General features: G+C 40.7%; 3 protein-coding genes and 1 pseudogene across 3 annotated transcripts; all 4 read right to left on the bottom strand.

Moving 5' to 3' along the window:
- Positions 1–2,996: 2,996 nt before the first annotated feature.
- On the bottom strand, positions 2,997–16,624 carry LOC126797331 (pre-mRNA-processing-splicing factor 8A-like; annotated as a pseudogene).
- LOC126800709 (pre-mRNA-processing-splicing factor 8A-like) lies at positions 13,881–17,566 on the bottom strand. The gene is made up of 2 exons (XM_050528117.1): positions 16,703–17,566; positions 13,881–16,611 (listed from the first exon to the last, which is right to left on the bottom strand). The coding sequence occupies exon 1, from the start codon at positions 17,387–17,389 to the stop codon at positions 16,718–16,720; it is 672 nt and encodes a 223-aa protein (XP_050384074.1). The 5' UTR covers positions 17,390–17,566; the 3' UTR covers positions 13,881–16,611; positions 16,703–16,717.
- A 734-nt stretch (positions 17,567–18,300) lies between these two features.
- Positions 18,301–19,821, bottom strand: LOC126800707 (dehydration-responsive element-binding protein 2A-like). The gene is made up of 2 exons (XM_050528114.1): positions 19,533–19,821; positions 18,301–19,106 (listed from the first exon to the last, which is right to left on the bottom strand). The coding sequence occupies exons 1-2, from the start codon at positions 19,652–19,654 to the stop codon at positions 18,482–18,484; spliced, it is 747 nt and encodes a 248-aa protein (XP_050384071.1). The 5' UTR covers positions 19,655–19,821; the 3' UTR covers positions 18,301–18,481.
- Positions 19,822–24,359: 4,538 nt separating this feature from the next.
- Positions 24,360–26,195, bottom strand: LOC126800703 (xyloglucan endotransglucosylase protein 6). Its single transcript, XM_050528110.1, has 4 exons — positions 25,942–26,195; positions 25,741–25,841; positions 25,250–25,443; positions 24,360–24,963 (listed from the first exon to the last, which is right to left on the bottom strand). The coding sequence occupies exons 1-4, from the start codon at positions 26,120–26,122 to the stop codon at positions 24,534–24,536; spliced, it is 906 nt and encodes a 301-aa protein (XP_050384067.1). The 5' UTR covers positions 26,123–26,195; the 3' UTR covers positions 24,360–24,533.
- Between the last annotated feature and the right edge of the window lie 661 nt (positions 26,196–26,856).

Here is a 26,856-nt window from a genome sequence, read left to right as displayed (position 1 = left end):
TTTCCTGGTGACCCTGATGTAGCAAAACACAGCTGCAAAAATGGCAGTGACAAGTCCACCAATAATGACACCTCCACCAGCAACAGACTTATCTTGGTGATGCTTTGATGACCCCAACTTTCTGATAGATGGGCCTTCAGCAACTTGAGACTCCTCCATACTATGAGATGGTTCTTCAGCAACAGAAACACTCCTCTGATCTGAACCTGAACCTGAATCCGATTCTGAATGTGCTGCTACAACCTCATTCTCATTCTGAGGCTTAGCCTCAGTTGGGTTCAGCTCAGATTTTTCTGCCATCGCCTGGACCACAAGGATCCCAGCTAGAAGAAGTAGCCAAACCAGACCAGGTCTAGCCATGGGAAGAACTAAATGAGAGTACTTGAGGAATTGGTTGGTATTTGGGATACCAGTGGTTTGGGGTGTTGAAGCAAATGTAGGATGCTGTTGAGACTAATGAAGTGAGTTGGGTTTGGAGGGGTTTATATAGGAGAGGGATGGGGGTGGCTTTGGGATTCTGGGGGAGGACGTGTGGTCCTCCAGGTTGAGGTTGATTTATTGGGAAATGGGGTCCCATGTGTTGATGAGGTTTGTAAAGGTTGAGTCTTTAGGGAGGGATCTGGGGAAAAATAGAGTGATTTTTGTTTTGAGTGAGGGCTTAAGAGTACGGCTGGATTGGTTGGTATACCAGTCTTAATTTTCAAATATCATATATCAACTAATATATATTTGGTATAAAAAATCCACAATTTATATCAACTAATAACGTTGGTATACCAATTAAGTGGTACGGTTGGTACTCGGTTGGTACGGTTAGTAATGAGTTTGTACCAATATATTTAAGGCCCAATTGAAATAACTAATAACAAATAAGTGAAATATCAATAGAATTCCAAAGTCTTATATAACTTCAACCAAATTACTAAATACAAAGTCAAAGTCCAAATAGTTAAACTGTTAAAGTACTTATGAATTCTCAAAATAATTGAAAAAATAAATGATAGGTTTAAATGCGATATATGTTGACATGTTATAAGCAGTGATGGTGCTACTGATAGGTCTAAACATTTGTATTTGGGAATTCGATTGAATCGATTCATTCATAATTAAATAAAGAAATTGAAGACGAGAAAAAGAATGTACTTGAGAAAGAAACTCAGAGAGATTAGATTAAGGTTAGTAGATTTATACGGTTTGTATTTATTTTTCATTAAATCTACGATTGAAATTAAAAAATATATATATTAATTAAATAATTTAATATAATAAAAGTTGGTATGTATTATTCCATATAATACGGTTGGTATACAAATTGGTTGGGATGGTTTTATATACCATTGCCACCCCTACTTAAGAGTGAAGGAAAATGTCTACATTAAGCTACAACAGGATTCATTCTGTGCACTACAGTAGTGAAGTAAAAGAAAGCTGAAAGAGAAGGAAAATCATATTTTCATAAACAAATAAGGATCATTTTGCATTGGTTATGATTTGTTAAAGATATACGAAATTCTCATTTATGGTATTAATTGAAGAAGTTGCTAAAGATTGGTCATTGTTAGATATGGCCGTCTTGACATTCCATTCAAGCAAAAGTTAATCGTTTTGTTAGAAGATCACAGTTTGGCATTAGAGTATTGCATTGTGGCCATAAAAGACTCATCAACCCTCCTTATTAGAGTGGTGAGTAGGTTCCTTTGATCTAATAAGAGCTATGGCGTTTTGGGACACAGCTGGGGTTAGCTGGATGAGTAGTAGGTGCAAATTTATATGCATTTTTCCAGTTGGCCTATGGACAATTTGGACTGCTAGTAGTGTTTGATTTAGACTCTCTAGTCTTCCTCTACTTAATTAAGCAAATAGTACAGGTTATGAATGGACTCTCTAGTCTTCCTGCTACCAAGTTATGAACTCAACCAACACCTTCATATCCATTAATGGCTTCATTTTTCCTCAACAGGCGTGTGATGATATCTAACAGAGAAAACTGGTCAATTGGAGTGGTGCATGCTAATAGTACTTGTTGGGAATTCTAATACGAACGCACTGTACTTTGTGGAAGGGTAGTAATTGCAAGCCAAACCAACTTCTTCCATTCAAACAAAGTCGTTCTCAAAGCAAAAGTCGGGCTAAAACAAGTTCTTGCTTCAAAGTGAAGAAATTAATTTTAAGGAAAAAAAACCAACAATAGGTACTAATCAGGCAGATAAAGTATGCTTTACTGGAGCTTTGACTCAAGGAATTGCAGCAATTTATAAAATCTCGAACTTTTATCACTGTGATCAAAATTAAAAAGAATATATCAAATAAAATTGCTTCACCAAAAACCTGAAACATAATACTTTTGGCCTTTCGTTTATCAGTTGAAGGATGCAAATCATGCCCTTAAATTCTGAGTCCCATGTTGCCTAGCATCATGAATGCAAGAAGTTGAATTGTCGGCTGAATTTAGTCCATAATATCAAAGATACGTCAAATGTCTTGGCTTAAAATATGTATCACGTCTTTATCCAAACTGTAGTTTAGTCACATTCCAAATCCTATGTGTATATAAAAAGCACGTACAATTCAAAGTCACATCTCCATGTATTGTGGCCAATACTATCCACCAAAATGTCTTCAATGCTCAAGAGAACATCAATTCTCACAAAAAAAAAACTACAAAAACACAACAATTTCACGCAGCCAATTTCACAGAGATTGCAGGTCATAAACTAATATGAATTGTAAGTAAAAACTGCAAGTACATATTACAGTTCAAGGACACATGAAGAGAACAATTCAACAATCTGAACAGCTTTATTAATTCATAGTAAAGCCACTAAAGCAAATAAACTGAACAACCATCCTCAGCAAATAAGATTAAGAAAACGAGCTAAGAAAAGATAACAAGGCATCCTCTGGAACAGTCCAAAATATGATGAAAATACACTACTACTCTCACTCTCACTGCAAGTATAAGATTATCATGAGAAAAATACCAGGAAAACCGAAGACTATGCGTAAGAATAATCTTGATCTAGCTCCATCGGATCATCCTTATCTAGTTCGCCGAACTCCATGAAATGGGTTGGTCGGTGTTCCTCGTGATAGAACTCCTTCGGTTGTCCAAGCTTGACGCCATACTTCATGTCACGCGCATGCCTCACTCCCATGAAATTGAAGTTCCAAGGACAATTATCAGGAATCATGTAGAAACCAAGGAAGCGGTCACTGAGAAGCATCTGGACCTTCTCATAATGAGTTGGAAGGTATCCGTCTAGTGGATTACTGTTTATTCTGGTGTTCTTATTAGAACAACAATCCCACTCATAACCAGATGCAGTAACTTTATATGCAGTTAACAAGCAGGAACCTGGAGTAAAAGCGCAGGTCATAATAACACATTTCTCCCTATCCTCATTTGGCTGGGAGTGTATCCATCCCAGAGGTTCCAAATGATAGAGGAGATCATGCTCAGAAAGGGAAGCTGGAAGATGAACTTGCTGGTGGGTGCCCCGCTGTGGAGGCATCACAATGCAACGGATTTCCTTGACCTGAGGGTTGTCAGGTGGGCTTATACCATACAAGTAACCAGCAATTTGTGTCCTCAGATCAGCAACACAGATAAACTTTTTCAAAATGTTCTTTGGCATAATGTAAGTGTACCCCATATCTTTTGTATCTTCTGAACTCACATATACATTTTTGACACGAAGATATAGATTTGTAGCTGATACTGCTCTCACACGCCAATCGGTTTTGGACCTGAATGCTGCTTGCTCATATTGACTCGTAGTGGTGGTAATAAGCTCATCTACATCCACCTTTGTGGTCCTAGTGGTGACTGCTGTTAGCTGACTTGCATCTCTATTTTGTTCCGCAATCTCTGCCATCTATTAAGAAGAAAGGTATATATTCTTGCTTAATTGATATGAACAATTACAAGGTATTTATAGAAATCTAAACTATTATTTATCAAGTATGAAACCAAATATAGATTTGTCAATTAGTACGGCTATAGATTTGGTTGGTGAGATCTGTTTGTTGTTTGTTAACTCATGCTAACACTCCCCCTCAAGTTGGTGCATACATATCGACCATGCCCAACTTGTTAAGTGAGTCATAAAAAACCTTCTTAGATACTCCTTTTGTGAGTATATCTGCAAGTTGCTCTTCCGAATGAACAAAAGGAAAGCTAATGATCTTAGCATCTAGCTTCTCCTTTATAAAGTGACGATCAACCTCCACATGCTTTGTACGATCATGTTGTACAGGATTATGTGAAATATCAACAGCTGTCTTGTTGTCACAGTACAACTGCATAACATTCTTAGGCTTAACACCCAAATCTTGTAGCAAATTTCTAAGCCATAACAACTCGCATACTCCCCATACCTCTGTATTCTGTTTCAGCACTAGATCGAGCTACCACCTTTTGTTTCTTACTCTTCCAAGTAACAAGATTACCCCCAACAAAAGTAAAGTACCTTGATGTGGACCTCCGATCTGTAATATTTCCAGCCCAGTCTGCATCTGTGAAACCACAAACCTCAATGGTATTGTTGTGATTATAAAACATTACTCCTCTTCCTGGAGCTGACTTCAAATACCTCAAAATCCTCACAACAGCATCCATGTGATCCATACTTGGATTATGCATGAACTGACTTACTACACTTACTGCATACGCAAGATCTGGTCTGGTATGTGACAAATAAATCAGGCGTCCAACTAGCCTTTGATAACGAGTTTTGTCAATAGGTACCTGATTTAGGTGCTCTGCTAATCGATGGTTTTGCTCAATTGGAGTGCAATCCAACATACATGTCTCTGTTAGTAGATCAAGGATGTACTTCCTCTGACACAGATAGATACCATCACTTCCCCGAGCTACCTCAATGCCCAAGAAGTACTTGAGTGTACCTAGGTCCTTCATCTCGAATTCTGTGGCTAGCTGTTTTTGTAATCTATCCACCTCAATAGAATCATTACCAGTAACTACCATATCATCAACATATATAATTAGGGTTGTTACCTTCCCTTGTTAATGTTTGAGAAATAATGTGTGGTCTGAATTACTCTGTCTGTAGCCAATTTTCCTCATGAATTGTGAAAATCTTCCAAACCAAGCACGAGGAGACTGTTTAAGACCATACAAAGACTTTCTCAACATGCATACACAGTTATCTGGAGAAGCTGCCACATATCCAGGAGGAAGATCCATATACACTTCCTCTGTAAGTTCTCCATGAAGGAATGCATTCTTAACATCAAATTGTCTAAGCGGCCAGTTTAAGGTAGCAGCAAAAGAGAACAATACCCGAATAGTGTTCATCTTTGCAACAGGTGCAAAAGTCTCATCATAGTCTATGTCATATGTTTGGGTGAACCCTTTTGCTACTAGGCGTGCTTTATACCGGCTCACTGACCCATATGGATTATGTTTTACTGTAAACACCCAACGACATCCCACTGCCTTCTTGCCATGTGGTGGAGATACAAGCTCCCATGTATTGTTCTTATGTAATGCTTCCATCTCTTCCTCCATCGCTTTCCTCCATTTTGGATCTCCTAATGCATCCTGCACTTTGTTAGGTATTGATACAGCAGAAATTTGATTCACAAATGATTCATATGACTTAGACAATCTTTTAGTAGACATAAAATTTGCCACATGATACTTAGCTTTAGCCTGAAGGGTAGGTTCATATTTTTTTGTTGGCTGACCCGAGTAGACCTATTTGGCAAGATATATTGTCTACTATTAGCTTCACTAGTACTAGTCCCAATAGAATTACTAACCTCAGATGAGTGATCTTCTGTACCAGGGGAACGTTGGTTAGGAGTATAAATAACAGTAGGGGAGGCAGTTGTGTTGTCAGCTTCCGGTACCTGAATCTCTGGATTGATTATACCAAAATCATCTGGTGGTGCATGTGTAGCTGACACATCAGTAATCCCAACCGAACCTGGCACCATATCTCCTGGCTGACTTGTCTCCCCCTTTCCATGATACAGTTCTTCAAAATATGAAATCTCCCCGGGAAGAGCAGTATCAGAAGACGTAAAATAGCTCATGTCCTCAAAGAAAGAAACATCCATAGTGACATAATACTGTCTGGTAGGTGGATGAAAGCACCTGTACCCTTTCTGATGTCCTCTGTATCCAACGAACACACATTTAACCGCTTGGGCATCCAACTTAGACCTCTGATGTTTTGGAAGATGGACAAAAGCAACACAACCGAAAACACGGGCTGGAAGATTATGAAAAGAGGGTAAGGAAACATGGGAAGCAAGCACCTCATATGGAACTCTGCCTTCAAGGACACGAGATGGAAGACGATTAATGAGGTGAGCGGAAGTTATGACAGCATCACCCCAAAGGTATTTAAGCATATGGGCACTAAAGAGAATACACCGAGCCATATCAAGTAAATGACGATTTTTCCTTTCGGAAACTCCATTCTGCTCAGGTGTGTAAGGACACGTTGTTTGATGAACAATTTCGTGTGTGTTAAAAAACTCCTGAAAGACACGATTCACATATTCCCCCCCCCCCCATTATCAGAACGAAGAATTTTAATTGTGGCATTATATTGTGTTTGGACAGTGGTATAGAAGGCTTGAAAAGCTGGAAAAACCTCCTTTTTGGTTTTTAGAAGAACAATCCATGAAAGACGTGTGCAATCATCAATAAATGACACATAATACCGCATTCCCGACACAGTAGATTCTTTGGAGGGTCCCCAAACATCAGAATGAATTAATTCAAAAGGAAGAATACTTTTATTAGAAGTACTAGGGGAATAAGTAGACCGATAACTTTTGCCCAAAACACAAGTTTCACAACGAAAAACTGACTCATCCACATCAATAAACAAAGTAGGCATGGATTTTTTCATAACACTAAATGAAGGATGCCCCAAGCGACGATGCCATAACCAAACTTCACTTAGCTTATCAGAAGTGGAGAGCAAAGCGATCCGGGACTGTGCCCCTGGTTTTTCCCCCGCATATGTCTGATCCAGATGAAACAACCTGCCCCGTAGATACCCCCGACCAATTAACTCCCCGGTGAGAAGATCCTGAAATATCACATACATGGGAAAGAATGTCACAGAGCACTTAGCTTCAGTGTTCATTTGTGGGACAGATATCAAATGATGAGATAAAGCAGGTACATATAAGACATTGTGAAGCTCTATTGTGGGAGTAATACGAACTTATCATTTCCCTAATACGGGGAAGGCCTCACCATTAGCATTAGTAACATATGATACTGGTGGAGGAGATAATATAGTAAAATAAGATTTGTCATAAGTCATATGATCAGACGCCAGAATCAATAATCCATGTATCAAAACCATTAAAGTGAGAAATATGTAAAGTCATACCAATCTTACCACGACCAGTTATTGATGCTATGGGTGTTGCTCCTCCTGCTGTATGATGATCATGTCCAACCACACCATAAATATCTGGTTCCTGGACCAGTTGAATAGCTGTTTTTGCCTTAGGACGATAATTAGGCTTTTGGGGCCTAAGGTGTGGATACAACTTCCAACAGGTTGCACGAGCATGGTTTGTATCATGGCAATAAGAACAAGGAGGGCAGGGCTGATTCCCGAAACCTGGTGGTGGTCCTCGGTGATGAAGTGGAGATGAAGTGGCCTGCTGAAGGGGTGATGCTGAAGATCTAGCATGAATAGTAAGGCTGGAAACTTCAACTTGTGTCTGATGAAGGCTTTCCTGGTGAGATTCATCCTTACGGATATAGGTGAAAGCTGTAATTAAGCTAGGGGGTTCGGTCTGGCGGAGTAATTCCCCTTTCGCACTGTTATGTTTAGTATCAAGACCTTTCAGAAAATGGTGAACTCGCTCAAGCTCCTTCTCACGTTGGTACCAAACAATATCCTCCTGATGTTTGATCATGCAAGGACGTTTCACATCAATCTCTGCCCAAATATTTCTTAGTTTGGTGAAATATTGCGCCACCGGTTGCCCATCTTCTTGCATCGCCAAAGCGGTGCACATTAACTCATGAACCTGTATGAAATCAGAATCATTAGTGTATAAGCCTTCAAGTGTCAGCCATATTGCCTGCGCAGTGTCACATGCCTCTACCAGATCAATTATTTCGTCATTCATAGCTTTCCACAAGACGGACATCACAAGGCCATCATCATCGTCCCATTTAGTGTAGGCAATAATATCATCTTTACTAGGAGCCTGAGTGACTCCGGTTACATGCCTCATCTTGTGCATGCCGCGAAGATGAGCCGCCATAAGTCGCTTCCATTTACGGAAATTGGTTCCATTGAGTTTAGTACCCCCAAAGGACCCACTGTCAGAACTCTTGACAGATACTTCAAATTTCGGAACATCAGCTTCGTCTCCAGAACCCATTGAAAAGGAAATGGAAAAACATAATCAAGAATTATACAGCGGAAACACCAAAAAAATGATAAGAACCTGTCTTCGGTGCACGTTCACTATCAGTGCACCTACACTGACATTAAAGAGATATGAATTCTGGGTCGGGTCAGATCTTGTGCGGGTCGGATTTGAAGCCGGGTCAGGTCAAAGTCGGGTCGGGTCTAATCCCGGTCGGGTCGTATCCGGGTCGGGTCGAACCCGGGATAAATCCGGGTCGAACCCGGGATAAATCCGGGTCGGATCGAGTGGGTCGGGCCGCACAGTTTCTGGGATGGGCCGGGTCGAGTTCGGGCCGGGCTTTAATTGAACCGGGTCGGGAAGGAGATGTCGATTTATGTCGATTTAGGGTTGATTTTTGGGAAACTTTCTGCGATTGGAGGAGAACGACGTCCGGTGAAGAGCGGCGACTGAGGAGCGGCGATTGGTGAGCGGCGAGCGACGTCGGAGCGGGGGGCGCGGAGACAGCAACAGCAGCGCAGCGGCGACGAGAGGACGACGTCGGCTTGAGTGCGGAGCGGACGGTGTCGGGCCGAGGGGAATCAGCGGGAGCGCTGGAGGAGTGTCGGCGACGTCTGGCTTGGCTCAGGTGAAGGACGACGTCGGGGAGAGCCGGGGGACAGCTGTGAGGGAGCGCCGGAGGGGAGGAGGCAGCGGCGAGCACGAAGGCAGTAGCCTGCCGGAAAAAATGCCCAGAAAAAAAAACAGAGCACGGAGGCTCTGATACCAAGAAGAAAGGTATATATTCTTACTTAATTGATATGAACAATTACAAGGTATTTATAGAAATCTAAACTACTATTTATCAAGTATGAAACCAAATATAAATTTGTCAATTAGTACGGCTATAGATTTGGTTGGTGAGATCTGTTTGTTGTTTGTTGACTCATGCTAACATGTTGCCTCTGCTGAGAACGTGGAGTAATCTCTACTCCAAGTATTATATCTCAAATTTCCGACTGAGTGAGGGCTGACGTACTCACATGATTCTTTGTTGCATAATTTTTTAGTATGGGATCTGTAAGAGCACGCTCAACCTTCCTCCATTGTTCATCAGAAAGAGAAGGCCACATGTGGTGTGGCTGAGTAATGACTGTTCGGTCAGGCTTCAACAATATACTTGCCTTCTCTTTTTCCACATGTAGTGCACGACGAATCAGAATGAGTCGGGAGAATGCAGTGTATGATGATACACTCTTCAACCAATAATCGTAACATTAAAAAGAAACATCTGTGGCTCAGTAGCCTTTAGTATTACATCATTCAACTTCTCAATTTTCAAGCAACTCTGGAATGGAAGCTGCAGTTCACTTCCTTTTATGACAATGTTTGGGAAATCAAGCAAATGAACCTCCAATGGGTCGAGCATTCCCTTACGAGTCACAATAAGTTGCTTTGGCTGTTCTTCAACAGGTAGAGAACGCACAAGAGCAGCAACTTCTTCTGCAGTTTTCCACTTAGCCAACTGCCCAAGTCGCTTATGTCCTGCCCACACACTTGTGTGGAGAACCTTCAAGAACAGCTGCCCAGTCCCTGGATTGAACATGAAGATAGCACCATTGATGGGTTTTGTTACTTTGTAACAAAATTTCCCTCAAAAGTACGGTGCGTCAAAACATGATACACATTTGTATCATCAACAGACCATTTAATTTGATTGCTGAAGAGCCCATAATTTTGGGAAGACATATATGGCTCTGTAGGCTCAGATGAATACAGTTGCAATCCTTTCCTTATGCGCTCTCTCAACACATATAAAGCTGGATTTGACTTCATGATCTTGTTCATTGCCTGTTGAATTAGTGGTTTTGACCCAGGAAACCAGTTCCCAAATGCAGAATGCAGATTATAGGCTAAATCGATACCTATCAATACTCCAGTCGGGGAAGGATAAACAGACATGTTATCAGTCGTATAATCCATAAACTTTTCCCGGGTGTAACGTTCAATATCATGAGAATCATAATCTCCCCAACGTAGCTGCACATCTATCCAGTACTTACTGCTTGTTTTCTGATCACACTCGTCGTTCGGCTCAGCCACAATACTAGGTTTCGACATTAGACATTTATGAGCAGAAAAGAGGAGAATGTCTGCACACGAGCTGTTCATTTTGTAACTCTTCCTGGGATGTATGGTTTCCTTCTGCACGGTCTCAATTTCCAAAGCATCCAACTGCTCATCCAAAACCTGACAAAGATCCATCACAACACTTTCATGAATCTTCTGCCACAAGTGTGCACGGAATATCTGAATCAATGATACCTTTAAGGTTGGTATTTTTCCATGCATAAATATTCCAGTTAGATCCAGCTGCACTTGAAAACAAGCATATACATTAGCTCGATTTATGGTAGGAGACCACCAAAGTGTAAACCTACGATTGTGAATTTGGTGTTGAGAAACAAATATGTCTTATTGATTGAAATAGGTTGTGTATGTATTGTAAAGTTTCTTTATGTGTAGTAAATGGTTGTGTATGAGTTGTAAAGCTTTCTTATGTGTATTAATAGGTTGTGTATGAGTTGTCTGAATATTCTCACTGCTGTATAAAGCTCATAGTGCAATATCAATGAAAGATCAGTCATTTCTCTTCTTCTATTTTACATGGTATCAGAGCCAAGAAAACATCTTCTCTTCAGACATTTTTCAGTTGATGAGTCCTAGAGGGTCTTGAGATGTAAACACGTTTGTTCTTACATTCATATGTCCAATTCTCAGTTTGGAAACACTTATAGCATTGTGAAGCTACAGTACCAACAATAGATACATCAACCTCTTGTCTGATTGTCATCTGTTGTCCATTAGCCTTCAGGTACATCAACCTCTTGTCTCACTGTCATATGTTGTCCATTAACCTCCTGTCTCACTGCCATCTGTTGTCCTAGATACATCAACCTCCTGTCCATTAGCCTTCAGGTCTTTCCCAGGCTGATGTCCTAGATACATCAACCTCTTGTCCATCTATTGTCTTAGATACATCAACCTCATGTCCATCTGTTGTCCTAGATACATCAACCTCATGTCTCACTGCCATCTGTTGTCCTAGATACATTCGTCATGGCTGGTGATGATGATATTCTTTCACCATGCAAATCAGTTCCTCCCAATTCCACATAATCATCAAAATCTAAATCTCCCCTCTCATATCCCTTTTATACTCATCCCTATGATCACTAGGCATGGTCCTACTTACTAAAGTCTTCGATGGGAACAACTACAATGGTTGGAAAAGGGATATGCTCCGAGCTTTGAATTTCAAGAACAAACTTGGTTTTATCAATACCACAATTGAGTCTCCTTCAGAAAAGACTGATCTAGATGGCTACAAGACAGGGACTCGGGTCAACGACTTGGTGCAGCAGTGGATCACCAACGTTGTCAATCAAGACATTGCTGAGAGTCTCACCTATTACTCTTCGGCTCAAGAGATATGGGAGGACTTACATGAACGGTTTTCACAAGGTAATGTCTCTTGAATTTTTGAGATTCAGCAATATATAGCTTGTCATAAACAAGAGCAACAATCAATCTCATCTTATTATACAAAACTGAAAGGTTTTTGGGATGAATTGACTTCTTATTCTTAGGTTTCACACAACTCCCAAGGAGATCAGCAGAGACTAATGCAATTTCTGATGGGTTTGAACGATACTTACAGTGCTATTCGCAGTCAGATTCTTTTGATGAACATTTTGCCTAAAGTCCGCCAACAAGCAGCGTCTACTCAGTGCTACACATCTAGCCGAGTCTAGCGGTAGTGCGGCCATGGCGGTCCGAAACTCTGGCAGATTCACAAATCAAGAACAATGTAGCAGGCCCAATTTCATCCGGGAAGGGGGAGATATGAGCCAAATCCCCGCCACATTCTGGCAGATTCAGTTCTCAAGAACGGCGACAAGGATCAGGGAGAGGCCGCCCTCAATGTGTCAACTGTGGCGACCCTGGACATTGGGTTCAGACTTGGTTTGAACAGATCGGCTATGCTCCTGGTCACTCAAAGGCGAAGCAAACTCAGCAGACTTTCACTCCTAAGTCGAATTTCAACACTGGTTTTAGAGTTCCATCTGCCAACAACGTTTCTAGCGTTGTAAGTTCTCATGATGGGCCTTCAGTCACTCTACCTGAAGCTCAATTTAATCGATTTCTGGCAGCCATTAGCAGTATGTCTCCAAGAACCAACTCTCATGTCAATGTAACTCCAAAAGCTAATGCTGCAACTAAACCAGGTTTGTCCAAGGTTGCCTCCAGCAATTGGATTATCGATAGTGGGGCAACCGATCATATTTCATCATCAACTGAATTAATTCATGTTGATAATCGATGTTCCTTGCCTCCGGTCTTATTACCAAGTGGGGATAAAGTTGCTATTATCGCAAAAGGATCACTGCCCTTAAGTTCTAATTTTTACCTCCATGATGTGTTATCTGTGCCAAAATTTAAAGTTGATTTGATGTCAGTTAGTCGTTTGACAAGAGGCATAAATTGTTCAGTGACTTTTTATTCTTATTGGTGCATATTGCAGGATCTGGCTACGAGGAGGATGATTGGTTTGGGTGAACAACATGATGGATCATACTATTTAGTGGCCTTAGCGACGGAGAAGTCCATGAACCAACCTACCTCCACCACCAAAAAATCTACTTATAACCTCTCTATATCCTCCACCGATCTCTGGCACAATAGTCTCGGACATGTGTCTTCACCATGCTTAGGTTTCATCATTAAACATATTTTGAATTTTCTCATTCAATCAAATAAATCTTGCCACATATGTCATATGGCAAAGCAAAGTCGTTTACCTATCTATAATAGCAAAATTTCCTCGAATAAACATTTTGAAATTATTTATTGTGACATTAGGGGTCGTTATCAACATCCTTCACTTTATGGTGCTCATTATTTTCTCACAATAGTTTATGACTATTCACATTTTACTTGGATTTTTCTAATGCGAGATAAGAGTGAAGCACAACCTCTCATAAAGCGTTTTTTAACTATGCTCTTACGCAATTCAACTCTCGCATTCAAATTTTTCACAGTGATCATTCTTGCGTTTACACACACCTCAACAAAATGGGGTTGTGCAACGTAAGCATCGTCATATACTCCAAGTTTCTCGGGCATTAAAATTCCATGCTCACCTTCCCTCACAATTTTGGGGTGATGGTGCACTTACAGCCGTTCACATCATCAATCGGTTACCCACACGTCTTCATTCCTTCAAAACTCCTTTCGAACTACTCTACTCCAAACCTCCTTCATTTTCTCATCTTCGTGTTTTTGGGTGTCTAGCTTATACCACAAATGTTCATCCTTCCCATAAGTTCGATCAACGTGCTACTTGATCCCTCTTTATCGGGTATCTGGTTGGTCAAAAGGCTTTTAAGCTATATAATTTGTCTACAAAAAATATTTTTACCAGTCGGGATGTTAAATTCCATGAAGATATATTCCCTTATGCAGCTTTAGACCCTTTGGGCCACCAACCCGACCCAATTTTTGCTCTAATACATGAACCTGACCCGGTCCTTCCTTCATCGAGGGAGACGGTTCTTGACATTCCAAAAGACACTCCTTCCAAGATTGACATCATGTTTCAGGAGCCTCATCCTTGCATCTCTTGGCCAGCACTTCTTATTATTATATCCCACCATATTTTCATTATTGGGATCTGGATGTTCAGTAAGATATCGCTGGATAAGGTCCCGAGCCTCCTCGTGCGTGAAGCGGAACAAAATATGCACCCTGTCTATATATCGAGAGTACAGCTTGATAGGATGACGAGTTTCGACCTTTGTGTCCCCATAAGTCAGGAACTCATTTGGCTTCAGCCGCGGACCTGCAATTTCACTGGCCCGAGTCAATCCAAGAAGCATAAGATCTAAAACAAGCTCATAATACTGCGTGATAAATGATGCAAGCTGGAGACCACGAATAAGACCATATGAATTTGTATGACTTATATCTTTGTAAGACAATACCACACTATTTTTTGCAGTGATATAATGATTATAATCTGCAATATTGTGGTCCACAACAAGACGTAGAAGCCTATTAAGCAGTGTCAAGTCAATCTTTTCAGAAAGCCTCTCAAGCATTGTCTGAAGCATCACGACACACTCCCCCTCACTTGTGTCCCATATACTCTCTAAGTTGTTTATTCCCTGACACCATTTATAGACCAAAAGAGGAGGAGGCTCTGAGTCTGCAGGCTTGATCCAGTTTGGGAAGAGCTGACGTTTGTCAGCCTCATACCATAGATATTGATCAAGATATGCATCTGTAATCTTCTCAAGAGGGTCAATCTCAAAAACTGGAATCTGATGGCTGTACATATCCATAAACTCTATGCTCACGTCTTTGAAGGCACATTGTGATCAAGTTTTATCCGCATCAATGCCTCATGGGGGTTATCATAGGCATGTTCAATGAGACCCAACTCCTCTCTTTGATGCTGGTTCAATTTTACTGCACCGGTATAAGATTCCTTCAACCTCTCCAGAGCAAGGATAAGTAGTTTGGTATCATGCTTATAAGACAAAGGAGGAAATGGAATATGCTGAAAGTTTCTTGATTCCAACCAATGCACAGTTGTGTAAATTGCTACTGCTTCTTCCGGAGAAATATATGAGCCATCTTTGAGATAATTGTGTTGTCGTTCCTGCTCTCCCTTTAGCCAAAGGCGAGTTAATCTTCCAAGATTCTTTCGACAAACAGTCTTATCCACTGTAGCACCTCTTCTAATTCATTCACGGTTATAGTGAGCACTAATTGTCCACCAATCTGCCTTGGACTTGACATAACGGAGAATTATATTCTCCACGGGAGTCGGCATACCAGGAACCTTCCAAGGAATATTTGCTTTCCAACAACGCCATGCCTCACTAAGATGCTGCATTACTGTTTCCGCCTTAGTTTGCTTCATGCCCTCTGGCATGGCATCCAGAATATCTTTCAAGACAGCTGCTCGATACTCCAAGTCATAATGGCTTTCGACATGCTGTTTAGTTACTGTCTGTGCCACAGAATGGCGCCCTTCAAATTGTCTAGCAAGCAGACTTCCCAACCAGTTTTCCAGAAGAGGGACCATGCCACGAAGGAAGAATAACCACACCCTCCACATTGGTGCCCATAATCCACGTCCTGGCCCTTTCCCGACTGGCCCAGTATCGAAACGGTAGTAAATCAAGTGCTTCAAATCTTTTTTCATTCTAATCTGCCACATCAACCTGTACTTGTTACGGTACATTCCAGTTAACTGACCAACATGAGAAAATATGTATTGCAGACCATCCGCCAATTGAAAGGCATCAACGTTACCCAAACGGAATTGAACCTGGGCATCAACTACAAGCTTCGTCAACCGCAAGATTTCACGCAACAGATGAAAAGTATTACCAAACCGAGATTTCTTCCGCTCCTTTGTTGTCAGGGTTTTCACAGGCTTGAGATTAAAATTATAATCAAGGTGAAGGTAGTTCAGACCTTTCCTACGAATCATCAAAATTTAACATGTTATGACCCTGCTTACAGACTTGAAGACCCACTTCAACCCAATCAAGCTCAGTAGATTGGAAAAACTTGGTACCCTGAAGCGCACAAAACAAGTCCCGCTTCTTGTGTGCCTTGGGAGGCCTATGATGCACCTCATTCAACACAAAAGTTTTCAACAACTTCTGATAGCTGACTCGAACTTTGACAGGATATGACCGAGGACAATGCTCCTTAAACCACTCTGACACAAGAGGTATATCCTCTGCCCTACGAGTCCGACCAGACCTCATATTAAAAAGCCGTGGTGCAAAAAACAGGGAAATCCGGCAGCTGTGGTATCAGTATATAGCTGAGTATCACTCAAAAGAGGCTCCACTCCTTCAGGCAAAACAAAATCATCATCTTCCTCACAACTAGCACAACTACTCCGGTTAGTGCTCAGTATCGGGTTTAACAACGGATCATAATAAAATGCAGGCAGATCAGGATCCTCAGTTTTAATATGCATAACCATTGGTGTGTGATATACAGATAGCTTTACCTTCCTCGGCCGGTTATTGTAAATATTAGGGAATGCAATCCTGTACCCTGATCTCATCGGAGACCGGATAATGAGCTTGTTGATGTCATTAAACTCATTCCAATCCTCCTCCTTCATCTCCACATCCCTAAACAACGGCTCGAATTTCGGCCCACCTGGTATACACATATTCAATACCTTGGCTGTCAGAAACGACTCCTTATCAAACAAGTAAAAATAGTTCCGGTCAGTCAAGTCCGAAATTACCTGTCCAGATATCCTCTAAAGAGCCTCCATAATCGGCAGCAAGAGCTGCCACTTCTTACCGTTGATCAGCTTGGTCAGCTTGGTCGGCTTGTAATCATAAAACCAGTCGTAAACTGCTGAATCCTCCACCCTATCCAGCTCAAGCTGAATCGGCTCGAGCGGCTCAACATTGAGCAAATTATCAGCGTAATCCAACACAGGCTCCTCATCATCAAACGGCGGAAACATCATCCGCTTAAAGTGGCGGCGATCGCGCTTCTCCCTCCGCATCATGATCCACATTGTGGCCCACTGGGCCATGTAGATGGGCTCCACGACCCAGGGAGTCTCGTTCACGAACGTGATCGCACCGGTGATATGGTACAGCACCCTCACGTTACGCAACTGCTCCCACGGCATCGGCATATTCTCCAGGAGCTTGTACACGGCGTGGGGCACGTACTTGAGGGCGCCGAGGTAGACGCGCTTGTCGTGCCGGTACTTTTTGGACGACATGTCGCCGTGCTCTTTGATGATCTTCCTCACGTGCTCCGGCGGCATGTCCTCCTTCTGCGAACCGACGACGCGTCGTTCGCTGCGGCGGGTGGAGAGCTGCTGCCATCTGTGCGCCTTCTCTTCCGGATCGGAAGGTGACGGAATCGACGGATCGCAGGTCATCGGCGGTGGAATCTCGGCGTTGGTGGACATTGTGAGATCAGAAATCGTTGAACTGCGATTTAGGGTTTTTGGGATTTTAGGGCGGGTTGTTTTAGTGGTGGTGGGTTTTGGATTTTGGAATTAGTTTTGTGAAGAAGTCAGATTGTTGGAGTATATATAGGTTTCTATGGCGGTGACATGTGTCGGTTCTATTAGGCCTAGTCATAAATTTTTATTTGATTTTTTTGTTTTGTGTGAGAGTAATCAGAAAATTGTTTGATCAAATACGAATAATCGAATATGAATTCGTTTTTTTTTTTTGGATACAATATGAATTCGTTTTTGGATCAGATAAGAATGTAGTTTTTTTTTCTCTCTGGTTTTCCTTTTCCATCGAGGAAGCTATTGGGGGTTATTGAGACTTGATTTGCCTGAGTAAGAGAACGGCAGACATGTCGTCAAAGAAGTACCGTCGGAAAAGCGCAAGGTGAATTTAAATTTGAGTAACAGTAACGAAGGCCGCAGCAAGACAAGGGCACAACGCAATGCATAAGGGGAACCAAAGGTTGAAATGTTGCCTGAGATCTCTATTTCATAGCAACAGCATATGGTTAAGTTCCCAACCACAGCTCCAAAAGAGAGATTGGTTTCAGATATGAGTTATGACATGAGTTTAGAGTAATTCTAGTCCTCCATAAAAAAATAAATAAAAAATCAAATTTGTCATCTAACTATCTTTATATTATTTGTATCATGAAGATGATTATAAAAAAAAACTCAAAACCAAGTCCAGGTAGGATAAGAACTGACCTGAAACTTTTGGCATGAAGATATTGATCCGTTTGTCAACTTTTGGCATTGGCAAAGTTCAGAAATTGTACGGAGATCATCTGCCAAAAATTGACAAACTAAGACCTTAAATCACACTAAGAATTCCAACATGTTAAGATTGAAACGAAATGAGCACTGAAAACGAAAATTGCTTAAATTAAGTTACCAAAACTCCTGTCATCACAAAGATACAAACGCAATCTCTACCCTCCACCATATAGCTAATCAGCCATGAAGAACAACCAACACCCTCCACAATAACCCCAAGTATATACTATACATATACATTTATGCCCACGAATAACTGATTCTTCATTCTTCCATCTCAGTTTGATTTAGATCCATTTGATTTAGATCGATCACATCAGTGTTCACTACTTGAGGTGAATGAGAATTCACTTTATCCGGAGAGAAATCCTCAGAGTGACTTGATATTTCTGATGATTCGGAACCTGCAGAAGCTGCTACACAGGAAGCAGCTGGTACTGTTGCTCGAACAGAAGATTTTGTTGAGTAACTGGAGATTGTAACCTTCGGAAAGTTGAGACGGGCATAGGAACCGTACATGGCCCTGGCCGCTTCATCATAAGCAAGAGCAGCTTCAATTGCAGTTGGGAAGGTACCCAGCCAGAGCCTGCTTCCCCTATTAGGTGCCCTGATTTCTGCCACCCACTTGCCCCATGTCCTCTGCCTTACACCTCTGTAGTTACATCGAGAATTCTCAGGTCCTCCCTTACCTTTCATGCATCCCTTCCTAGACCCCTTGGCAGGAACTTTGCGAGCTGGTATAGTCCCATCAATGGATGAATCTAGATTGTCATTGTACTCCTTCCATCTTGCAAGTGTCTCGGCCACAGGAAGAGGATCCTGTCTAAGGTTTCTCTTCAACTTCGTCATACAATCCAAAGTTGTACTGAACAGGAATACAATGAGATACCTGTCATTGATAAAAATAGGAATTTTAGAGATAACCTTTATTTACCAAAACTTAGCTTCTCACGGATATTACTTGACCAAGCTAAGCCCATCTGGACAAACGCTACGGTGAAAGAAACAACCCTCCATGCAGGCATGCACTGGAATGCAATCACCATCGCATCAAAACTTGGAAAAGTAGAGATGCCACTACAAAACCAATGCAACAAGTTCTTCCCTAACTAATTCACTATACAAACGTTATATATCAAGTCATTAAACGCATATTACTTAAGATGCTAAGCCCATGACAACAACCAACGAGAAAAGCAACAACTTCATGCACAATCGTATGCAATCAGCATAAAACTAATGCTTAAATGCACTAATAAATGCAAGGCAAGAACATTCAGAGGAAAACAAGAAATTGGAATGGAATTTTCTCAACCTCTTGGAGTACCCTCGGAATGAAAACTCCCAGTAGGTATTTAATGGAAACTTCAGATACAGACCTAGCCTCCCTCTCTTCTGCATATAGTGGCCACTATCAAAAACTAACCCACAATGCATTTTTCATCCTTAACAATTCCACCATTGCACATATCAATTGATCGTCATCAAAAAAAAATCACCTCATTTTTCTAAATGAGAAAAACAGAAACTATATAGCAGCCATGACGAACTTAAATGTATATATGCAAAATCAGAATATTCAAACAAGGCAAATGCTTCACTTGCATCAGTGGAAAACCTACTGCGCATTTCAAAACTCACCTCAATTTCTATTACAAAGCTAATTCCTTAGCTCAGCAAACAATTTCACTGTAAATATAAATCCGTTCCCAGCATGACAAACGACATATCATCATTGAACTTAGTCCCAGGAGCAGTTTCTAAGTACCCAATTGACAAACTTCATGTGACCCACGTTTGCAAGAAACCTAACATAAAAAATCATACATGGGTACAATTATATAACCTAACCAAACAATACCAAGTACCAACATAACCCCACAAACACACATAGATTCTGCACCAAAGAAACAAAACCCATAAACAAAATTTGGCAATTGATATCTCCCAGTGAAAGAAATTAAGACAGATCTCGGTAGAATTCGAACAGAAATTGAAACACCGACAAGTTACCTTGTTCTGCTCCGCGACTCCCAAGTCTTAGAGTCTCAGTTCTCAAATTAGGGGAGGGCTTAGGGAAAACAGAGCATCGAAACCCAGAATGGCTATAGCATCATAGTTACAGATTTGGCGTTGACAAGGAGTCAATGACACGAACGAGGAAATGAACAACAACCCTAAAAGCCCCAACCTCTTAACTTTAATATTCCGCTCCGGTTTTTATTGTTGCTTTGCCGTTTTGAACTCTTCTCGCACCGACCCGAAAATTGGCACTTTTCACTTATTTGAAATTTTGTACCCTTGCGGATTATGGACCCAACAAGCCTTTGGGCTCACAAGACCCATTTTTTTTCAGTCAAGGATAATCTTTGCATCGTGTTACTGTAAATCAGTTTCATCACCAAACCATAAAAAGCTGTTGATCATGTTCTAGAGTGCCCACTTTTATTGTTTGGATAAACTATTTCCTGAATTTGTTAGTACAGTATGTCGACTCCTGATAGACTTGATACTACAGATCGATTGGTGACAACTTTTCAAATTCACATGTGATGTTTCTTGTGACAACTAGGAAGGAGTAAAAAACTTGTGTCCAATTTAGGTTGTATGTGTGTATCCGAACACTCTTTCATTTATACTGTTAGGAAAAACAACTACATGATATTAACTGTTCAAAAGTTTAGTTAATTAATAAATATCATTTCCGTAAAAGATCAATGTAAACAAAAATCGTTTGTTTGGTCGATTGTATCAAACAAATTAACAATTGATTATGAGCCTACTAACTTTCACCATGATTATTCATTTGTTTAATGCAATTGACCGAGAAAACGATTTTTACTTACATTGATCTTTTACATGAATGATTTTTATTGATAAACTAAATTTTTGAATGGTTAAGATCATATATTTATATTCATAAAGTGTGCAAATGAAAGAGAGTTCGGACACACACATACATATTAGGTTGGATGCAAGTTTTTCCGAACTAGGAAGTGCACATTGCTCATGCTTTTAAGAAAGTTTTCCTTTTTGCGTAATGGTTGGAGTAGTGTTTAATGTACACCAACTTCTCATGATCGTTGAGTCTTGCTTCTTGTACATAATATTTTGATTCGGCAAATTTTCTGATTGTTGGAAGTTTCGTTTGAAAGATGTAAGGAAAACTATTAAATCCGAGTCGAGACCAATCATTCAGATAGATGGGGGTAAACTAATGAGTTGTAAGCTTCTTCTGGAGGTGAAGCTATCGTTGATTAGTCTGAGACTAGTATTCGTTGAGAAATACTAGATGGAACTTACAGTAATGTTGTTAGAGATTGACTGCAGAAAGGAGCTAAGCAGCAACAACCAACATTACTGGAATATAGAAACACAAGCCGACTGAAGTGTTTATCACAGTGTAAAACCACGATGTGATTGAATTATACTTCTCTTAGATCACAAGTATTAGAATACAGACACTCGTTAACTCTACATACAGCCAAGTGATCTAACTTTTGATGATCAATAGAATAATATATAGCTATTACACTAGCACTTATAGTATTCCAAGATCGATCTCACGAGTATATGTGGAATTGAAGCTTCAAAGCACAAGTATTGAGACCGGCATGCTCACCTACAACTGCTTCACAAAATCACTGATCTAAGAGGGAATGCAAAGGGCAGATGAAGAATGAACTTATCAATAATCTCAAGTTGTATTTCTTGTTATATTCTATGTCCTTTGAAGTTTGAATATAGATCTAATAACGAAGCACAATTAGATAGAAAGTTGATTGAGTGTGCGAAAAAAAGACTAGACTAATCAGAATCATCACCTATACATCTAGTTATCAGTGAGGGAATTCGTACCACATGATGATCAATTTTCAAGCACCATCCTCTACTTGCTTTGTTGTTTTTATTGAATATGCATTGTGAGATCAGTACATAGTTTAGGGTTTTAATGATCAATAGCATATCTTCGATGCCATTGCTAAGATGATTAAACCCTTATACATACACTAATCTATGAATGATATATTCTCTGAAAGCATCTGATCATATGCTCCTATTTTTCATCTTGGTTAAACAACTGCACAAATCGCGTACTTTTAGCTAATTGTACAATGAGCTCTGTCTCCCACTTTCATCTGTGCCTTGTAGCTCTTTCGGCTCGTAATGAACTAAATTCGATGCCATGGTTGTCTTTTCTGGATCTCGATTCTTTACTTTCCTTTTTACACTCAATTATCACTTATAGTTGGTATAAATGGGGTCCCGATCGATGTGTTTACAAGAGAATTGATTATTGCCTACACTAATTCCCGATCTACCTTATCTCCTATTTCTTCAATGAGTGGTAGCTCACTAGCTCCTTCCCATTAGTTTATAGTACCTCTTTGTCACTGCACTGGTTCAGAGATTTTATGTTTAACCAAAATGTACGTACCAGAGATTAGATAGTCTAATAATCATTTGTATCGATCGAAAGTTTTTTGAGTACTAAACGATCGAGGTGATAGTGTCGATTAGTGATAGATTACTCCATGTTTAACACACAAATAATTGTGATCAAGTTGTTATGATTTGATTCTCATAAAATGACTCATTTCAGCTTTTGTGTTCTCCATTATTGACGATATGGCCCAGATTATCAATTGAGTTCATTTTTGTGGATATCCATCAACTTCTTCCCAATCCTCCCGTCATGTGTCCTATACAATGGGGACCTAGATCGTTGAATTTATGCAAGTTATGAGATCCTGGAAGGGTTAGGAAACTTTCATTAGAATCCTCAATTTTCTGGGTCCATGGACCTTTACTTTACTTAACTCAATCATGCATGCTAGTCTACAATAAGTACCACACAAGGTTTCACATGTCTGTTTTACAGAAATATCTGGGTAAGCACTAAAGCAACAAGCCAAGAACAGAAAGAAAAGTCTTTCATACCAGGAAAGAAGAACCTACAATTCACACGAAGTTAATTATGTTGAGATTGTATTCTTGTGATGCTTATATGGTTTCTTCCTCTCCAAATTCGTCTAAGTCAATATCTAGCAGTGACAGCAGCATTATTTTGTTTAGGAAACCAATGCACGTCGACTTTCGTTCCCATTTTCACTAGATTTAAGGGACACTCTTTAGACCAAAAGCATGTATCCTCGATAAGAAATGAGTGGATATCAGTCTAAGAGCCTTTTTTTATTTACGAAAAACAATTTTTTCCATTAATCAATTAAACACAGTCTACAAATGCTATATGGAGAAAAGACTACAAACAAAGAGTTTAGATCTTTAACTTTATTAAAAATGAGACTAATAACTCGCTAATCTATAGACCGGAAGACTTACCAGCGAATATGATAATGCAACAATAGCAGCAAATTTAGTAGTTTACCACACCCTCCACCCACGAGTATAAGAGCTCAATGTATGAACCTTTCTACTCTGTTTGAACATATGTACAACTCTATGAGCAAAATCAATGTGAAGAAAACTAGAAAAGTATTAGTTTAGAATACACTCATTATGCGAGCTCAATAAGTATAGTTACCACTCTACAAGTTACACCTGTTCAAATTAACCAATAAGAACTCAAAATATAAACATAACTGTCATGAGGTACGCATGAACATATCGGAATATTAATCCGGTGTACATTTTCACCCGTCCGGTCATGTCGTAACCTAATACTCTAAAAGGTCGATCCATGATGTAAAACAAGTCCCGCATGTTATCATGCACATCTCAAAATTGCTAATGGCATTTGCTTCTTTTGCCATGGACCCAGAGTGCTCTCATAAGATAGAGAAAGGGCTTCTATTTGATGATGAGACTTCTTCAATGATTACACACAATTTCCTCTAGGCCTTGTCAAATCCAAGAGCGACCCTTTTGGTCATCTGTTTCCTCCGACTTATCTTCAAGATATTCACAAAAAGCTAGGGTACCCCAAACCAAAAACAACCTCCCCCCACAAAAAAATGACCTAATTCCTGTTCCACATTTTGATTCTCCTCTTTTTTCTTAACTGTTTCATTGTTTTCATCTCCCTTCCCCCACATATTAATTGCCCATCAAAGCCAAATTCAAACCTCCATAGCTCGCCCGTGACGAAATTGTACCCAGTTCACAGTACATTGTCTAATGGTAAAAAGAAATTCATATTTCACATTGATGGTCGATCATATCATTCCCTATCGCACAAACTAATAAGAACATAACCAAAAAAATGGAACAAATTCAACATGGAGTACATGTCTTATGCCTTTTTTCACCCCCATCCTTTTTTACACGAACATAGCACCATCTTCCTAGGGAAACCCTAGTGGCGGTGGTGGCCGTGTTGCACACACTCGACTGGAGTGGCTGGGAACCTGGCACTATCGGTGCAGTAGTCATAGACCATGTGGTGGTTCTTAACCCAAACCAGCTGGTGGTTCTGGTGGACGTTCAGCTCCGACAGCACAGGCTCATCCCACCAGTACTTCTTGTCTCCACCACTGCTGCACTTCTTGGCGTTATCGGCTCCGGCCACGGCAACCGGGCACTCACAGGCATTGATGTTAAAGCCTTTGTAAGATGCAACAAAGGGTCCATGGGACCAATCGGTCTTGACCCTCCCGCCCTGAGTGGCCCAGTCATCGGCGTTCCAAATTGAGCTGTACACCCCCATAGCCTGGTCCTTAGGGAAAGGCACCCCCTTGCTTTCCATGTTGGTGTGTACCCTAATCGGAGTCTCATCCACTAGAAACCTGAAACAAATTAAACAACGTACGTATGATTAAGAATAATAATACGAGAATAACAACAATTATTCATGCTAATTAGCAAAGACCCTACATCATCATGCCAAATTCGTCCCCCTTTTTCATGGGTACTACCCAAGCCTATGTTGTTTTTACTTTCCAGCTTTCATATCAACCCCACAGTCCCACAATGGGCTCATGTATCATAGGATTCATAGCAATGACATGATTGACTATCCCACAGTTAAACTATTTACTGAAGAGAGAGTGGGGTAAGTAAAATTGTGCTTACACTACTTGGCGCTGGTTCCAGAAAATGGAGTAGGAGTGGAAGTCCTTGGTTGGGTCGAACCAAAGGTTGAGCCTTTGCTCTCGGTTGCCGACGCCGTTGACGTAGATGTTGGTCTGAACAGTGTAAGGCTCCCCTGTGGTGTTGCCGAGGAACTCGAAGTCGAACTCATTATGCAATGGACCGTCCGATGACATCTTCAAAAATAAAATTCAACAACAATGTCAGAGCTGATATTGGTAGCATTAATTTACAGTTAAGTCCATAAGAATTGATGGTATAAAGCTACAATCTTTCATCATTTACTGAGATTAAAAAAGCGGGGGAATCATGATTATTAGTTAAAAACCAGAATTGACTGAATACGAACAAAAACAATGAATGTAGAATTTTCATGAGGGAACAGAGAGTCGGTAGGAATATAATTAATCCAATCCAGCTGAGCTGTTATTAAACCAGATAAATTTTATGTAAATAGGGTAAATTTTACTTACATAGAAAGCAGTTACAGTTCCGGCAGAATCACCCTCAATGAGCTTAATCTGTACGGTAACTTTTCCGAACATGTACTTGTTCTTGGATGAAAATCCAGCTCCTGAAAATTTCAAAACCAAGATCAACATTAGTCCAACTACTAATAACAACTACCAAGTCAAGAAACAATTTTTATGGATTTGGAAGGTTAATTTTAGTACCAGAGAAATTGTCGAGCTTCATATGAAGAAGCTCGCCTTCGTATGTGAAATGGTCAGAAGCCCAGTAGGGCTGGAAAAGCTCGTCGAATTTGGCCGAGCTTACAAGACCCAAGAACAATGAGAGACCCAGAATCACACTCAGAAACAGAGACATGATTTTCGAGGCTGAACTAGTAGACATAGAAGAATAAGAAGAAGAGCTCAAGAGCTTTGGAATAGTTAAGCAGAGCGGAGTGAGCTAGAGAGAGAGCTACTGAGTGTGTAGAGACACGAGAATAACACGGCGTTTTATAGCCCCGAGCTTAGCCCCGAGCTTTGTAAAGCTTCCATTGCCATCGGACCCACCTATTCCACGTCATTTGAGTTCATCCTCCACGTAGGCTGGCCACGTAGGACATCAAATTTCAATGATTTTAAAATGTAGCCGTTGCTCTGCACCCACTTATTAGCTGGCCAAAGCTGTGCGGGTACGGAGGGGCACTACTGCCGTAGGGCAGGACATGTCCCTAATCCGAGAAAGTAAAGGGTACAGATCCCGGCCAATAAGAGCGGGACACGTGTGGAGTTCCAGCTGGTGCACTGACTTGGCCAGTTGTCACTATTGATGAGACAAAGTTTGATGAAAGTTCGAGCGTATAGGTGAGTGGGGCCCAAGCGCTGTGGACGAATGAGAGGCGGGGCTTGGAATTTGGAAATGAGGTCGGCGGTGTGGACGCGCAGGTGGGGGCGCGTGGTGGGAGACGAGGTGTGTCTTGGACTGTGGGAAGGGTTCGCCTTTTTTTCAATCGATCGCTTTGAGTGAAGGAAGTGGCAGTGTGCCAGCTCAATGTACAATCGCACTATGCAAAATCATAATGGCAATTTCTTTAGACCCCTCAAAATGCGTGCCATATTCATCGAATTCTTTTAGCAAAA

This window comes from Argentina anserina, chromosome 6 (assembly GCF_933775445.1).
Source record: "Argentina anserina chromosome 6, drPotAnse1.1, whole genome shotgun sequence".
Taxonomy (NCBI): domain Eukaryota; kingdom Viridiplantae; phylum Streptophyta; class Magnoliopsida; order Rosales; family Rosaceae; genus Argentina; species Argentina anserina.
Note: the sequence above shows the minus strand (reverse complement) of the source record. Positions and strands in the feature narration are given on the sequence as shown.

Bases quoted from the DNA above. Each gene is read 5' to 3' on its own strand.
- LOC126800709 (XM_050528117.1), bottom strand. From the start codon at position 17,389: ATGTCCACCAACGCCGAGATTCCACCGCCGATGACCTGCGATCCGTCG.
- LOC126800707 (XM_050528114.1), bottom strand. From the start codon at position 19,654: ATGCATTGTGGGTTAGTTTTTGATAGTGGCCACTATATGCAGAAGAGA. The intron at 19,107-19,532 runs GTTGAGAAAATT...TATCAATGACAG, and splicing joins TTCCGAGGGTACTCCAAGAG to GTATCTCATTGTATTCCTGT.
- LOC126800703 (XM_050528110.1), bottom strand. From the start codon at position 26,122: ATGTCTACTAGTTCAGCCTCGAAAATCATGTCTCTGTTTCTGAGTGTG. The intron at 25,842-25,941 runs GTACTAAAATTA...TGAAATTTTCAG, and splicing joins GAAGCTCGACAATTTCTCTG to GAGCTGGATTTTCATCCAAG. The intron at 25,444-25,740 runs GTAAGTAAAATT...TTATTTTTGAAG, and splicing joins GAACTGTAACTGCTTTCTAT to ATGTCATCGGACGGTCCATT.